The sequence below is a fragment of the Nematolebias whitei genome, chromosome 3, assembly GCF_014905685.2.
Source record: "Nematolebias whitei isolate Nwh7 chromosome 3, NemWhi1, whole genome shotgun sequence".
Classification (NCBI taxonomy): domain Eukaryota; kingdom Metazoa; phylum Chordata; class Actinopteri; order Cyprinodontiformes; family Rivulidae; genus Nematolebias; species Nematolebias whitei.
The window spans coordinates 9,453,854-9,468,701 of NC_056500.1; the positions used below are offsets into that span (position 1 = coordinate 9,453,854).

At 39.4% G+C, this 14,848-nt stretch overlaps 1 protein-coding gene across 1 annotated transcript in view; it reads right to left on the reverse strand.

Annotated features, from left to right (window-relative positions):
- The window catches only part of jund (JunD proto-oncogene, AP-1 transcription factor subunit), an 81,361-nt gene that overhangs the window by 6,371 nt on the left and 60,142 nt on the right, over window positions 1–14,848 (reverse strand). Inside the window, exons 2-3 of the mRNA XM_037697963.1 lie at window positions 8,330–8,336; window positions 6,561–6,566 (exon numbers count right to left, since the gene is read on the reverse strand). Coding sequence (XP_037553891.1) covers window positions 6,561–6,566; window positions 8,330–8,336 — 13 coding nt within the window. The remainder of the gene's footprint in view (window positions 1–6,560; window positions 6,567–8,329; window positions 8,337–14,848) is intronic.

A 14,848-nucleotide genomic window follows, 5' to 3' on the forward strand; every position in this document is an offset into this window, starting at 1 on the left:
AGTTAATAACGTTATTTATCTAAGAATATTATCCGCCTTTGCCTCATGGTAGTGGCCAATAATTAAGGAAAGCAAAAAGAGAAAAGGATTAAAATTCCCATAACTTTAGCCTTTCAATGAGAAAAAACTAAACAGCTACAGAAAAAAAATGTGTAACATAAGGAACATATGTGCAAGGAACCAATAATTCAATTATGAACCCGCAAATGAGCTGTTCTTTTTTAATATCAAGTCTAACTGCTCGCATCAGGCTGCAGTTTAGATAAACACCAACATAACTAGTCTCCATGTTGGAGGATTTTAGCTGCATGCCACAACGTCATATAAATTCAGGTTTATCAGTGTGACAGGAAAGTGACATTGTCATTAGTCTGAGGGGGAAATATGAGCTCTATGTTCACTAAAAAGCTGTGTGAGCGCTCACACGTGTGACTTTTCAGCGACAGGTTTCTTCCTGTTGTTGCGATAGCTTTCATTATCACCTCAGCACACAAAATACACTGCACTTTTCTCTGCATGAGTGCAAAGCTGAAACCTTCGCCATCACTCAAAAAGCTGTTGTTTCCTCATTGTCCGCCTGCAATGAACCTGAAACAGGAAGCTCTTGGAGCTAATGAGCTGAGGAAAGTCTTACAGCTGACCTTAGCTGAAGAGTGACAAATCAAACCCAATATTCTGCTAAAAGTGTCACTGTGGAGCTGAATACACACCATGCCTTCAAACACATCCCCTTCTGCTCAGCAGTACAGCATGATGAGGGCGATAAACTGAGGTTTGGAGAGCCCTGAAGATTGGACATGTTCAGAAAGCCAGCTCAGCTTTCACTGCGACAGATTCAGTTTAGACAGTTGAGCTCGTTTGGAAAGAAATTAATATTTAATCTCTAAACAACACAGGAGGTCCTTCATTTTGTGTCTAATCAGGTGCGCATTTTTTCTTCTTCCTCCTGCTGAATTTGCATGTTAGAAAGTAATTTTCTTTGTGGGAATCATCTGCGTTGTTTTTTGTGATTCTCACTATTTCTTGTAGTGAGCAGCAGATGCTGTTAATTATAATTAACTCACCAGAAGTGCAAAGATTTATCATCAGCGTTTCACAAATAAAACTCAAAAAGCATCAAATTTAATGTGAAGCGCTGCAAAAACTACCGTATTTTTCGGACTATAAGGCGCACTTAAAATCCGTGAATTTTCTCAAAAAATCAACAGTGAGCCTTATGTATTAATTCTGGTTGTGCTTATTGACCTAGAACCAATTTCATGCGGTACACGGCACTCAAAAATCTGTCAAAACGAACTTATTTCGCTTAATGCGCCTTATGATCAGGTGCATCGTATAGTCCAAAATATACGGTACAAATTTTTCTCCATAGAAAAACGTTATCATGTCATTTCCTTCAAAAACATAGCTCTTCTGGCATACTTGTTCTACTGTTGTCTTTTATGTTACTTTTAATTTTTAGCCACTGTGCTGCTGCTTTTAGCTAACATTTAGCTACTTTTAGCTTTAAGATACTGACCAGTGCTAACTACTTAGCTTAGCAATTTTTAGACAAGCCTTTGATAGTTTATTTCCCTAAAAGCTTTACTGTGAAGGGTTAAGCTTTCAGATTATGCTACACTGTAATTAGGAGTCATAAGAATACATAATTAAGTTTTATATAGTGTAGTGGACTAGGCCTCCGACCAAAACCTGCCTCTGAAGACCTTCGTGGGACAGGAACTGTTATTTCATTGATTTGAATCCAGTCCACTACAATAGTGCCAGGCTGCACAATCAAAAATAAAAACACCAAAACACAAGAATGCAAAACAACAGAAGAAGCTTTTCTTTGTGTTTAGTCTACTGAAATTAGGGCTGTAATGGGCACCAGAAGGGAGAGAAGAAGTGCTTGTATGGAAATCAGTTGTACCATATAAGCATTGTTCAACAATTTACATGTGTGAATTGATATTCCACATAGCAACAGTCATTTCCTCATATTAAGCTCAGTCAGCTGAGAAATGTTTAAGTGTTTCATGTTTTATTCATTAAATATTTTCACATTGGAAGATGTTATTCAGTTCTGTTTTTTTTTTAATTCTGCACAGAGTCTGGTTCAAATTATTGAAGCAAACCAGCTGCGGTTTTTGTTTTAAGACAGACTGAAACCCATAGGGTGCGTGTCACTGACCGGTGCTCATCATGGCTGGCCAACGCCTGGCTGTAAAGCTCCTGCAGTCGGTCCAGAGGCAGGCTGTGTACTCCTGACGGTCGCCGGTGGTCCTGACTGGAGTGTCTCCTCCACAGAGGTGGGAGCACCACTGGGCCAGAGAAACGTCTCCGCACCACCTGGTGGCTGGTGGGAACAGACTCCCGACGACTCTGAAACCAGATAGAAATCTAAAGTTTTTAATGCAGTCACATTTAGTCAGAAATCTTCCAAAACAAGTAACACAAATAACTGAAAACATTTTTTTAAGTCCACCCAAAAGCCAGATGTAAACAGCTGTTGGCATGTTTTCTGAGTAAGAAAGGACAGAAATGCCTCATGAATAAATATAAATGATAACAAAGCTTTAATTTGTCATCATGTTAGCAAGTCTCATTTGAATCTTGCCCTCTTCACTATTTTGCTGAATTAAACTTTTAGTTACTGTTTCGCTACTTTTAAATTTCAGCTTTGATTTAGCTTTTTTTTTCTCCTTGTCTACAGTATTGTTTTGGGCTTTAATTTAGATAATTTTAACATTTAGCCACACTCTAATTTTATTGTTTGAGCTACTGTTTGCTAATTTTACCAACAATTTTTGCCCGTTTTAGTTTTTAGTTGCCGTTATGCTCATTTTAGCTTTTAGCTATAGTGTTTTGCACATTCTTCCTGTTCGCTGTTGTTCTCATTTTAGCTTCTGTTGTGCTTGTTTTAATGTCATAATTTGATGGGGGATAGGGCGAGCCCCGGAGGAGAGGGCGGGCCCCAGAGGCCATCTTAGCACCAGCAAACTGTTGCTTTTTTCCACTAAGGAGTACTGTATTTTTTATTGTATAAGTCGCACCTTTATCCATAAATTAGCAAGTCCTGCGACTTATACAGCTAAGCTACTAAAATACGATTCCCCCCATATTTATAACCCAATTTTTCTCTGAGGTTTGACATTTTCATACATTCTGACATGAAAAATATTAAACATTTTCATTTGCAGCGACTAGAGGGCCCTCGAGCATTATGGCAAGGCAAGTGTCTCATTAATAGGTAAAAGTGGCTATTAATGAGCCACTTGGCTTGCCATACCAAGCCACCTTTGTCTCACTCTGGAACTCCTGGAGCAAACGTCAAATCAGCTGCATTTCACCGCGCTGCTCAGGCAAAATGCAGCTGATTTGACCATTAAAGTGCATTTATTAAGGAAAAGTTCAACTGAGACACACCTTTGCTATAATGTCGAGCAAACAAATAATTGTTTTTAGGTGGTTATCTTGGTAAATTTCAAAGAAATGCACAGCGAGTCCTCCTTCTGCATGCTCCCACAGCCGCGAATCGATTTGTGAAACGTAGTTGATTTGACCATTAAAGTGCATTTATTAAGGAAAAGTTCAATTGAGACACACCTTTGCTATAATTCTGAGTAAACAAATAATTGTTTTTAAGTGTTAATCTAGTTAAATTCTTGTTAAAGTCCTCCAGTGCACGCTCCCACGACCACCATTTGGCAGCCAATAGATTTTTGGTATAACACCGGCCCACATTTCCGGGTGGTTAGCGGTGACGCATAATAGATGCGACTAATACAGCGAAGAAACTTATTTATTTCCATTTTATTAGACATATTTGGACTGATGCAACGTATACAGTGGTGCGACGTGTACGACGGAAAATATAGTACGCTCTTTGTGGGAATCAGTTTTGTTTGGTGGCTCCTCAGATTGAAGAAGTCCTTTGGATGAAGGATGAAACATATCAGCAAAAAAAAAAAAAGAAACCGTCCAGATGACCTGACTGAACATCGTTGGATTTTATTCCTGGATTATCGAGCATAAACTTTGGTGTCAGAATTTCAGTTTCAGCCTTTCAACAAATTTCAGCAGTTATTCAGCGCTCAGCAGAAACACTACATTTTCGCAGAAAAGGCACATTTACCTAGTTTGATTTAGTTTTGTTTTTTGTGATCAGACCTTTTTTTTATTATTTTTTATGAACAACGTGCACACAAACACTTCAGCTGCCTTCTCTGCAGGTGGGTAAAGCCCACCTGTGCAGATATAGTTGAATGCATTTTTGCGGTGCATTTAAGTGCTCTTTATTTGCACAGACACAGCTGAGGTGAGGAGACAAACAGGAAACACTGTTACCTTTGCTCTTGATTTATAAATAAAACTCATTTAGAACTACTAAAACTTTGCATTAATTCTTCTGACCATTACATTTTGGCATCCTCTGTTTGTCCTAGATGCATTTTGCATGGCTCCACTCCTCATTGTGCACTTTATCAGACACAAGAAGTAAACACAAACTATTCAAGCAAACCTTCTACAAAATATTAGAGATGAGAAATAAATCGCACATATTATGATTTACCATCTTCTTTACTATTACCATTAATAAAACATTGTTGAAGATGTGTTCATACAAGTTACGTAAACACTTTGAAGGGTGGAAGCATTGCAAGCTACATGCTGACATAATCACGTCACAATTATAAATAGTTCAGTAAACAAGTCATTGAATAAACAATGAATGTATTAGTTGAGGGACACGAGGCATCTGTTCAGTCGGGCCCTCGGGGTACAGCAAACAGCACAAACACTTTTTTACATTTGACACTAAGTAAGTAGTTTATTTGGCTTCTTGACTGAGCATCAAATTAGCTTTGTGTGTGTGTGTCTGGATGCGTACGTGTTCCTGCAAATCTATTTAATATCCATGAATGCAGCGCAAATTGATAAGACCGAGGAAGACAGACAGCAGCTTTGTCTAGCTGAAAAAAAACAAAAAAAACCCGGCATGTTTGTGACTTTGTGCAAACAACAAATAACTAAAACGACCTCTCCCAAACAGATCAAACGAGATTAAGGGAACCAAAGAAAGTTCACGCTTTAAAATCAATAAATAAATGATCTTATTCATTTTATTTTATTTAGCTGTTGGGCTTCATTTGTGTCATTTGTGCTTCAGCTGAGATCTGAGTTGACTTCAGTCAGAGCTGATGGATATCGATCTGCCGTCCAGCGAGTCTCGTCTCCCTAACTGGTGCCGTCAGAAACAATGTCAAAGACTTTACCTCAGGCTACATCACACACACACACGGTCCCAGACGGCCTCTGTCTCCTACGATTTGCTTTCTTTAAAAATCCTGATTTACTTCCATAGTTTTCCCCTAAAAGTCAACACAAGCAAATAATAAGCATCCCTCACAGAACTGATGTATTATTAAAATTGAATAGTTTTCATTTGATATAATTTCTATCTTAACATGTGATTCTTGACCTGCCATTGTGTATCTGTTCCTCCTTCCTGTTCCTATCAAACCCAGACGGTCAAACCAGATGGTCGCTTGTCCTGAGCCTGGTTCTGCTAAAGGTTTCTTCCTCATGAGGGAGTTTTTCCTTTCCACTGTCGCCTTCATGTTTGCTCAAGATGAGAGTTCTGCGATGGAGTTAAACTCAAAGCAGTCCAGGGTGTACCCCGCCCCTCGCACAATGATTGCAGTCCAGGGTGTACCCCGCCCCTCGCACAATGATTGCAGTCCAGGGTGTACCCCGCCCCTCGCACAATGATTGCCGGACATGGGCACCGGCAACTCCCCTGACCCAAAATGGAAGAAGCAGGTAAAAGATAATGGATGGATGGATGTTTCTGTTCAGTGCCCTGAGATGACTTCTGTTGTGACTTGGTGCTATATAAATAAACTGAACTGAATTGATCATAAGCAGAAGTTACAGAGAGGAGACGTGGGTTCTGAAGCGTCTAAAGGACATATTGCATTGCAGCTGCTACTGAGGTATTTTCTGGTTTTGTCATTAACAAGCACCCTGAGAGATCCAATCTCAAGTGGACAAGTGACAAAAAAAGATGTGAGCACAGAACAGATCGAGGCCGCATTTACCGAATTTTTCACTGTATAAGTCACAACTTTTGCATAAATTAGCATGCCCTGCGACTTATACAGCGAATTGACTTATTTATGTTTATTTTCCCTCATATTTATAACCCAATTTTTGGCTGAGATCTGACTATTTCATTCATTCTGACATGGAAAATATTGAACACTACCATTTTCAGCTGCTAAAGGGTGCTCGACTGATATGGCAAGCCAAGTTTCTCATTAATAGATAAAAGTTGCTATTAATGAGAAACTTTGCTTGCCATACCAAGCCACCTTCCTCTCGCTCCAGAACTCCTGAAGCAAACATGAAATCAGCTGCATTGCACCGCGCCGCCCGGGTGAAATGCAGCTGATTTGACCATTAAAGTGCATTTGTTAAAGAAAATTCAAATGAAAAATATCGAGCAAACAAATAGTTGTTTTTAGATGGTTATCTTGGTAAATTTCAAAGAAATGCACAGCGAGTCCTCCCTCTGCGTGCTCCTGCAGCTGCAAACCGGCGTTTGAAATGCAGCTGATTTGACCGTCAAAGTTCATTTATTAAGGAAAAGTTAAACTGAGACACACCTTTGCTATAATTTCTAGCTAACAAATAATTGTTTTTAAGTGTTAATCTTGTTAAATTCTTGTTAAAGTCCTCCCGTGCACGCTCTCGCGGCCGACATTTAGCAGCCAATTGATTTTTGGCACAACACCGGCCCACGTTTCCAGGTGGTCAGCGGTGACGCATAACAAACGTGACGCGTCAGCGGTGACGTATAATAAATGCGACTTATACGGCGCGGCGATGTGTACGGCGGAAAGTACGGTAGATCTGATCGCTGAGGCCAAATTTGAAGAAGGTCTGGGGGCTTTTTTTTTTTTTATTCACATTTGTTTAAATAAAAAAAAAATCAACCATGCCCACAATAAGGACCACCTGCTGCTCTGTCAGAAAATATTAAAGTAACTGATTCAGTGAACTTTATTGTCAGAAATAGAGCTAAAACAAAAAGACCCTTTTGTTCGTTTATTATCTTTGAAGATTACGAACACCTTTCACGTGTAAGTGATTACAGGATAGTTTTGTTTTCATGCCTGTTCTTGCTGTATCTTGTAATAATTGTTCTTCACCAGTCGGCCTAACAGCTGACAGCCTGCAGATGGATCATAGAAAATGTGTTCATGGCTGAATAAACGGTATGGTTTGGGTAATTTGTGATTTAACAGAAAAGCTATTCAACCTCTTTAAAGTTCAAATACCATCTGACCTCGTGATGTGGATATGCGTAGACAGAACTTCCACAATGTTCTGACTGTTTTTACTTCATGTAAAGAGTCAGACATTTTGGTACAGTTGAGCAGTCTGAACAGGATGTTAGGTTTCTCAAATTCCCTGTCATGATTCCAAAAATCATCTTATTTACATGTGACTCGACTGTAACCCAGTTATTTAAGGGCAGGTGAGGTTAGTTTTGAGCGGATTTATTAACAGAGCTGCAAGTTCATGTGGTAAATAAATTACCCTCTCACACTGAACTAGTTCCCGTGGCACAGAAAATGATTTTATTTTGTTTTTATTGACAGTCCTGTGTCAACAAACCAACAAAAAGTAGCTAGTAATGCTATCGCTGTGGCACCAAACCCAGTTTTCTCTGTATTTACTCACAATAATCCGATATCCTCTCCTTGCAATTGACATTTTGGAAACTATATAAGATTATTTGCTGCAGCACCTCTCGGGTTTGCTTCAACATGTTCCTACTTTTTTCTTCGAGGTGCTTTATGTTTCTTTTTTTGTTTTTTGTTTTATTCCTCCCGCCAATCAGAAGCAGAGAGGAGGCAGCTGGCTGGGTTATCACCCGGTCCAGTCTCCCGCCACGCCACGCACAGGAAGTGGGAATGAGATGGAGGCAGTGAAGCTTTTGTGATCAGATGGGACAGTGGGTTCTCAGCAGGTTCTGTCCTCGCCATGCTTCTCCGTTAATCAAGAGTGCTGCGCCGTATCAATGCGTATGAGTCACAAACACACCCAAAGTGCTCGTCATATGTTGGGCTCAGTGTGGCGCGACACAGCAAGACTTAACCCCCCCCGTCTCTGCTCCATCAAGTGGCGCATCACCACCGAGTTCAGCACTGTTGAACGTGTAGCGCACATCAACACCGACACGTCCTGGAACAACCTTTATTAGGGAGCTTTGCTTCACATTAAAAAGTATAAAAAGGAATGAATGTGCTTTTCTATCCTTTCGTTTTAGGCTGATCACTTCCGATGTTTGTAAAATAGCGGGCCATAACACAAGACCTGTCCTTTCAGATGCTGAACACAGCGACAGATAAAAATCACTTTTCAAATCTAGTCAAAAACTCAAACTCATCTGGTTCCACTGCAACTAAAATTAGACCAAAACAACCTCAGACAAGTGCACTTACATAATTCACTGTGTCATTATTTATTGGACAAAGACTAAGCTATAGCTTAAAGACATTTTCTTTAACCTACAACACCTTAAAACAGAAGGGTTTATGATTGTCTCTGTAACTATAAGGTGTGTTGAAGTCCTGTGGCTTTAAGCCAGAATGATCGAACCTCTACCACTCTGCTCGACAATGGCCCCGTGAATTACCGTATTTTTCAGACTATAAGGTGCACTTAAAATCCTTTGATTTTTCTCAAAAATCAACAGTACCGATAAGCCTTATAATCCCATGCACCTTATGTATGAATTCTGGTTGTTTTTACTGACCTCGAACCGATTTTATGTGGTACACTGTGCTCAAAAATCTGTCAAAATGTTTTAATTTTGATTAATGCGTCTTATAGTCTGAAAAATGGGCGCATCTTGACTTTGGTCCAAAGGCCATCATTTTATAAATATTTCAGATTGTAGCTCTCAACAACCTAGCTCCACCTACAGATCTTATTGTTCCATATTTTCCTAACAGAGCACTTTGCTCTCAGACTGCAGGCTTACTTGTGGTTCCTAGAGTTTCCAAAAGCAGAATGGGAGGAAGCTCTTTCAGTTATCAGGCTCCTCTCTTATGGAACCAATTTCCAGTTTCTGTCCATGAGGCTGACACATTGTCCAGTTTTAAGACTGGGCTCAAGACTTTCCTTTTTGATAAATCCTATAGTTAGGATCGGCTTGGGTTTCCTGACCTATCCCTTGGTTATGCTGCTATAGGGTTAGACTGTTGGAGGACAAACTGGCCACATTTCCTCACTCTGCTGCTGTCTTTACTTACTCTACCTGTTTAGTATTTGTAATTATTTCTATCCTTGACATGCAGCTTTTGTCTTTCTTCCAATAGGGGGTACACCTGCACCTGCACCTGCACCAGGACTGCCATTCTGCGTTTGCTTCTTCTTCCTGTTCCTCTCAAACCCAGCCAGTCGAAGCAGATGGCCGCTTGTCCTGAGCCTGGTTCTGTTGGAGGTTTCTTCATTTTAAAAGGGATTTTTTTCCTTTCCACTGTCGCCTTTGTGCTTGCTCAGGATGGGAGACCGTGACAAAGTGAAGATTCAACACGTCTGCTGGTTTCCTTAGACAGAGAACTTTACTAATTGGCTTTTCTATGTATGGTATGTAAATGTTTCTGTTCAGTGCCCTGAGACAAATTCTGTTGAGATTTGGCGCTATATAAATAAACTGAATTTAACTGAATTGTTCGGATGAAACTCTGCAAACCTAAAAGTGAATCGTCATGTTCTTTTTAGAAACAACAAGCTTTCTTTTGGCAAACATGCTGAACAAACTATCATTGTTCAGTCTTTTTCTGCTAAATTATTTTACCATTCAACGTGCTTACAGTGGCCTGTAAAGTCAGAGATGGAGCTTGGGAGTTTTTCAGTCATTTCTTTGACCACTGCACAGTCTGTAATACACATTTCTCATTTCTTTATTGTTGCTTTCTTACACAAAAACAGTTTTTATGTGTGAAACCCTGTATCCGAGACCGTAACCGAGTCCCTTTAATTTATATAAAAACATCCACAGGTACATTAACATGATTCTAAACTTGTTTCAAGATATTTAATTAATTTTTTTCTTTAATATATTCATAATCACAGACTTTATCTTCTGCACACATTTACATCCTAATGGCATGGATTATAATTTGTGTCTTTGCAGGAAATTTATGACTCAATAAGGAGAAATTGTATAAAACAGTTCAAAAAAATTCTACTCGTGTTTGGTCAACTGGTTTGATTTGTTCTTCTGTGTGTTTCTGCGTGACTTTATTGCCCGTGAACCTGCAGTAAAGATAAACTTCACAAGTGAAAACGAGCCTCGTGTTTGACGGTTGCAGAGTCGTTCATACACGACAGACTTGACTTGTTGCAACAACAGACTTGATAAAGCCATAAAAAATGGTGTTTGTCTGGGTGTGCGTGCAAAAAACGAAGAGACAATTACTCACAGGAAGCCTGGACATTGATGCTAATTAGTTGTTCCAACAGCAGGACAGCCACTGAAACAAAAGGGAACAGAGACATTAAGTGGAAGTTACCCCAGATTATCCCCGACGCAAAAAGCAAAAGGCAGGCAACGATAACGACCTTAAAAACACAAATATAGATGTTTTTAGCCAGTTTTACAGATTAACTAAAAATTTGTATTGAACAAAACAAAACTCTGTCTCTTCTCAACATAAGAAGTGTCAATCATTCATGAACAGAAACTTGGAGTGTCTTGGTTTAAAGTAGACGGCTTCACGTGACTCATCCCTGCCACCTGGCAGTACCATGTGCTGAAAATGGATGGATGGATGAGCATGCCCGAGGCTTCCCAAAGGCTTTTCTATCAGCCCAGGAAAATGAATCTTATATTTCTTGTTTGTTTATTCCGCGGTCCACTCTGAATGAGTCTTCAGCCCACACAGGCAGATTAAACGCAGAGCAAGAAATGCAATTCAATATAATGAACAGATATTGTGCAAAAGCAACAACAGGAGAATGTGCTGTCTGCCATTCTAAAACAAAGTGCCAGACCTGGTTTAGAGCGTTATATGAGGCATGATGAATAAACAGTATATGAACTGCACTTGTGTGGCCTTTTAACCTGAGAACAGAACGAATTGGCTCTGATTGTCGTCTAATCAGGGTTAGCACCGAGGACTCAGAGACCTGCTGAGAGTTGACTTTTAAAACATCTGACATTTAATTTACAGGTTTACGCAGTTGTTTAAGGGAGCTGCGTTAGCTCGGTGGTCAGGGCCATGACCTTGTATTCCCGAGGCTGCAGGTTCGGGTACAGTTTGCTTTAGGAAGGACATCCGGTGTAAAAAATAAAAATAAAAATCGCCAAACGTTTCATGTTTGATGAGTTTGCTCGCTGTGGCGACCCCAGGAGATGAGCGCAGCAGAAGGATCAACACAGTTCTTTAAGACTTTATATATTAACTTTTTTGGGGTAGATTATTAATCAGTAAAATAATAGATTTAATCAGTTTCCCAATAAAATGAAAGTTAATGTATTATTTAGTTTATCGGACAGGAAATGTACTTAGGTTAAAAACATTGTGATTTTATCTACGTGTACACAAAGACAAATGTTGGAACAGTGTCTCCATTTGTTGGCAGTGTACTGTGTGACTGGAGGGTTCAAATATCCTACCACTAGAGGGCAGAATAACTTATGACCAGCTGACAACCATGTCACCATGACATCACTATACTGTACTGTCCAAATGTCTTCCAGACAGATAAGACCTCTTGTCGTGAAAGAAGCTGCTGATTTAACTGAGACCTTTTCCTGTTTTTCTAACAACCCTCAAAATAACATTAGTGAAAGCTACGGTCTTTTTAAGTATGTAAACCTGACACTTTAATGACTCCTTATCAACCATTTTTAAATTTGTTTTGATTTGTCTGTAGACCCTTTCCTTGGTGTCCCAGGACCACATTTGGGTTTACACCTGAACTTTGGGAGCCACTGCTCTAAAGTGAATCATGTCTTCCTCCAACATGCTGATGAAGATTCTCACTCACTCGAGAGAAAAAAAAAAGAGAGGATACCATATTTTTCAGACTATAAGGTGCACCAGATTATAAGGCGCATTAAGAGAAACTAAACAGTCAGATAAGTCAAACTTTATTCAACTCATTCACAATAACTCTCAACACTGCTCAGTTGTACCACGTAAAATCAGTTCGAGGTCAGTAAGCACAACCAGAATTAATACATAAAGCACACCGGATTATAAAGCTCACTGTAGATTTTTAAGAAAAATTAAAAGATTTTAAGTGCCCCTTATAGTCCGAAAAATACGGTACTAAAAAAATTTAAGGAAATGGACTTCTTTTCTGCAGCTGAAGACATTCCTCTACCCATTAAAGAAGATATTTCAATTCAAAACTGAAAAGTGCGTGGTTTGAAACTTTACGCTGCATGAAATGTTCTGTTTATGAACCTACGGTAAATTCACGAGAAGATAAATCTCACCCACCCCTCCGTTCTGAGGGTCATTAGTCTTTGCTTGCCTGTAAGTTTTATAAGTTTAAAATGTTTTCTAAAACTGTGTCACAATACTTGAGTTTTTGGTTTTATAAAACCTGAAACAACTTCGTTCACCGAGCGTCCGCCATTTTGAGAACGGAGAAAAAAGGAAGGAGAGACAGCCCATCAGTGTTGCCAGATGAGAAATGTAGGATTTAATGAGTTGTTATTATTTTATTTCATTTTAAGCTTTTATTTTTTTATTGTTGTACAGCACTTTGTGATTGTATCTATGATAAGTGCTATATAAATAAAGTTTACTTACTTACTTACTTACTATTATCGTATTAGAGCCATAAAATTATCGTATTTTGAGGGAAATTATCATACACCCATCATAACCAAAATAACAAATCTATTGATGCACCATAGCAGTGATGGGTCCGCTTCCAGACCGGCTCTGCTTCTTCTTCTTTTCTTTTCCTCACTCATGGGGCGGGCGCAACAGACTATTCAGCCAATCGTGGCCATTGTTCTGAGGCAAACGCATACACGTCACTCGTAGGTAACATTTAGAAAAGCACCTGTGTGCATCTGTTTGCGGACACGGATGCCTTCAGGGTTCACAAAAAAATTCCAACAGACAGCTGCGACAGGCTGATGACAACTGATTACAACCACACATTCACGGAATGGTCAAATTATCGTATATTTGGCCTTTTTGGGGATTATTGATCATACAGAGGGCAAAAATGTAGTACAAATACGATAATTATCGTACACCTGGCAACACTGCAGCCCATGTCACGTCAAGGGGCCTCCCTCCCATTTTTCTTAAAGAGACACGCTGCTTGCTCCTCCACTATCCATCCTTCGGTTCACTGTCTTATACTGCCATCCGGTGGTTAAAAATAGGTACTACATGCAAAACAAATTAACAAACATTTCTTAAATTTGACAATAATTACTAATTATTGACAAATTTCAAACAATATTATTGTATATTGCAATAATTTCTAAGACAGTTAATCACCCAGTAAAAATTTGTTATTGTGACAGGCCTAGAAACACATTTCTACACTGTTAGCTCTTTATTCCTTTAAGACTTTAAAAGGTTTTGGGCTGATGGAACAACTAGAAAATTTCCCTTTCAGAACAATCTGAGCCCAAAACAACTCATTCCACTTAGCAAACCTATGACAACGTCAATCTCTGCAGAGAAAAAGGGCCGTTATTGAAATGTCAGACGCAGGTAATTAACCTGCTTGACAGAAAAAATGCTTCGTTCTAGCCATGACCTCATCGTAAAGTACAAACCCTTCCTCACCATTTATTCGTATAAAACTTGATGTAATGCTTTATTTCTCTTGCAGCCAAAGAAAAATAAAAGGGCTTTAGTGCCGTGAAACCCCTCCGACCTCTTTAACGCTCTCCAGAGAGGCTGCAGGAGCTTTGTTTGATCAAAGCTCTTTGTTGCAGCTTCAGTGTGCTTGTTGGCAGCGCCAGCAGAAAGTCGACTTTGACATTTTGATCCTGTTGTTTTTTCAGGCTGTCACTTCTCTTGACATTTTCCTGCGACTCCAAAGGTTCCTTAGGAATCTCTTTAACAGCCTCATTAATGAAAAGTTTTTTACCCTCAGAGGTGTCACTGCAAAATGTATTAACGGCTGCTTTAGATTCAGCTGTGAAAGGACGGCATCTCGGTTCAATGTGTGGATTTTCCACCGGTTGTAGTTTTTAAGGAGGGTCAACTTCAGGGCTATAATGATCTGCAGCCCTTAGATCCTAGTGAGTTTATAATTAATGCTTTGTTAAAGCCACATGGATCAGGCAGGTCAACCACTGAATTCTTTATGAGGAACATCAGCTGGCACAGGAAAAGTCACAACTTTAACCCAGATGGGGTCAATTTCTCTCGTGACGCCCATCAGATTATAACGGAACCTCTGGGAGTGGATTTATTGGGTCCAACTCAGAGTGGGACTCTGTGAACTGGACCAGTTCCAGCAGATCCCATTGAAGCCCACTCCAATGGGGGTGTCCACTGTCAAAGTTAAACATGTTTGATTTTACATACAACATGGTTAACTTCTGGAGTGAGCTTGACTTGAGAAACTGACATACAACTGGCTTTAAAAACCTTTTTAGAACGGCTAAAACTCAGTAAATTTTCCAAATATTGAGATAAAATTTGATGTTAGCAGCTGAGTCCAATCCCCAACACATACTGTATTTAAAGCACCAACAGATAGCACAAGATTTTAGTTTAAAAACCAGCTATTAACTAGCAGGTTTTTAAATATATATATATATATATATATATATATATATATATATATATATATA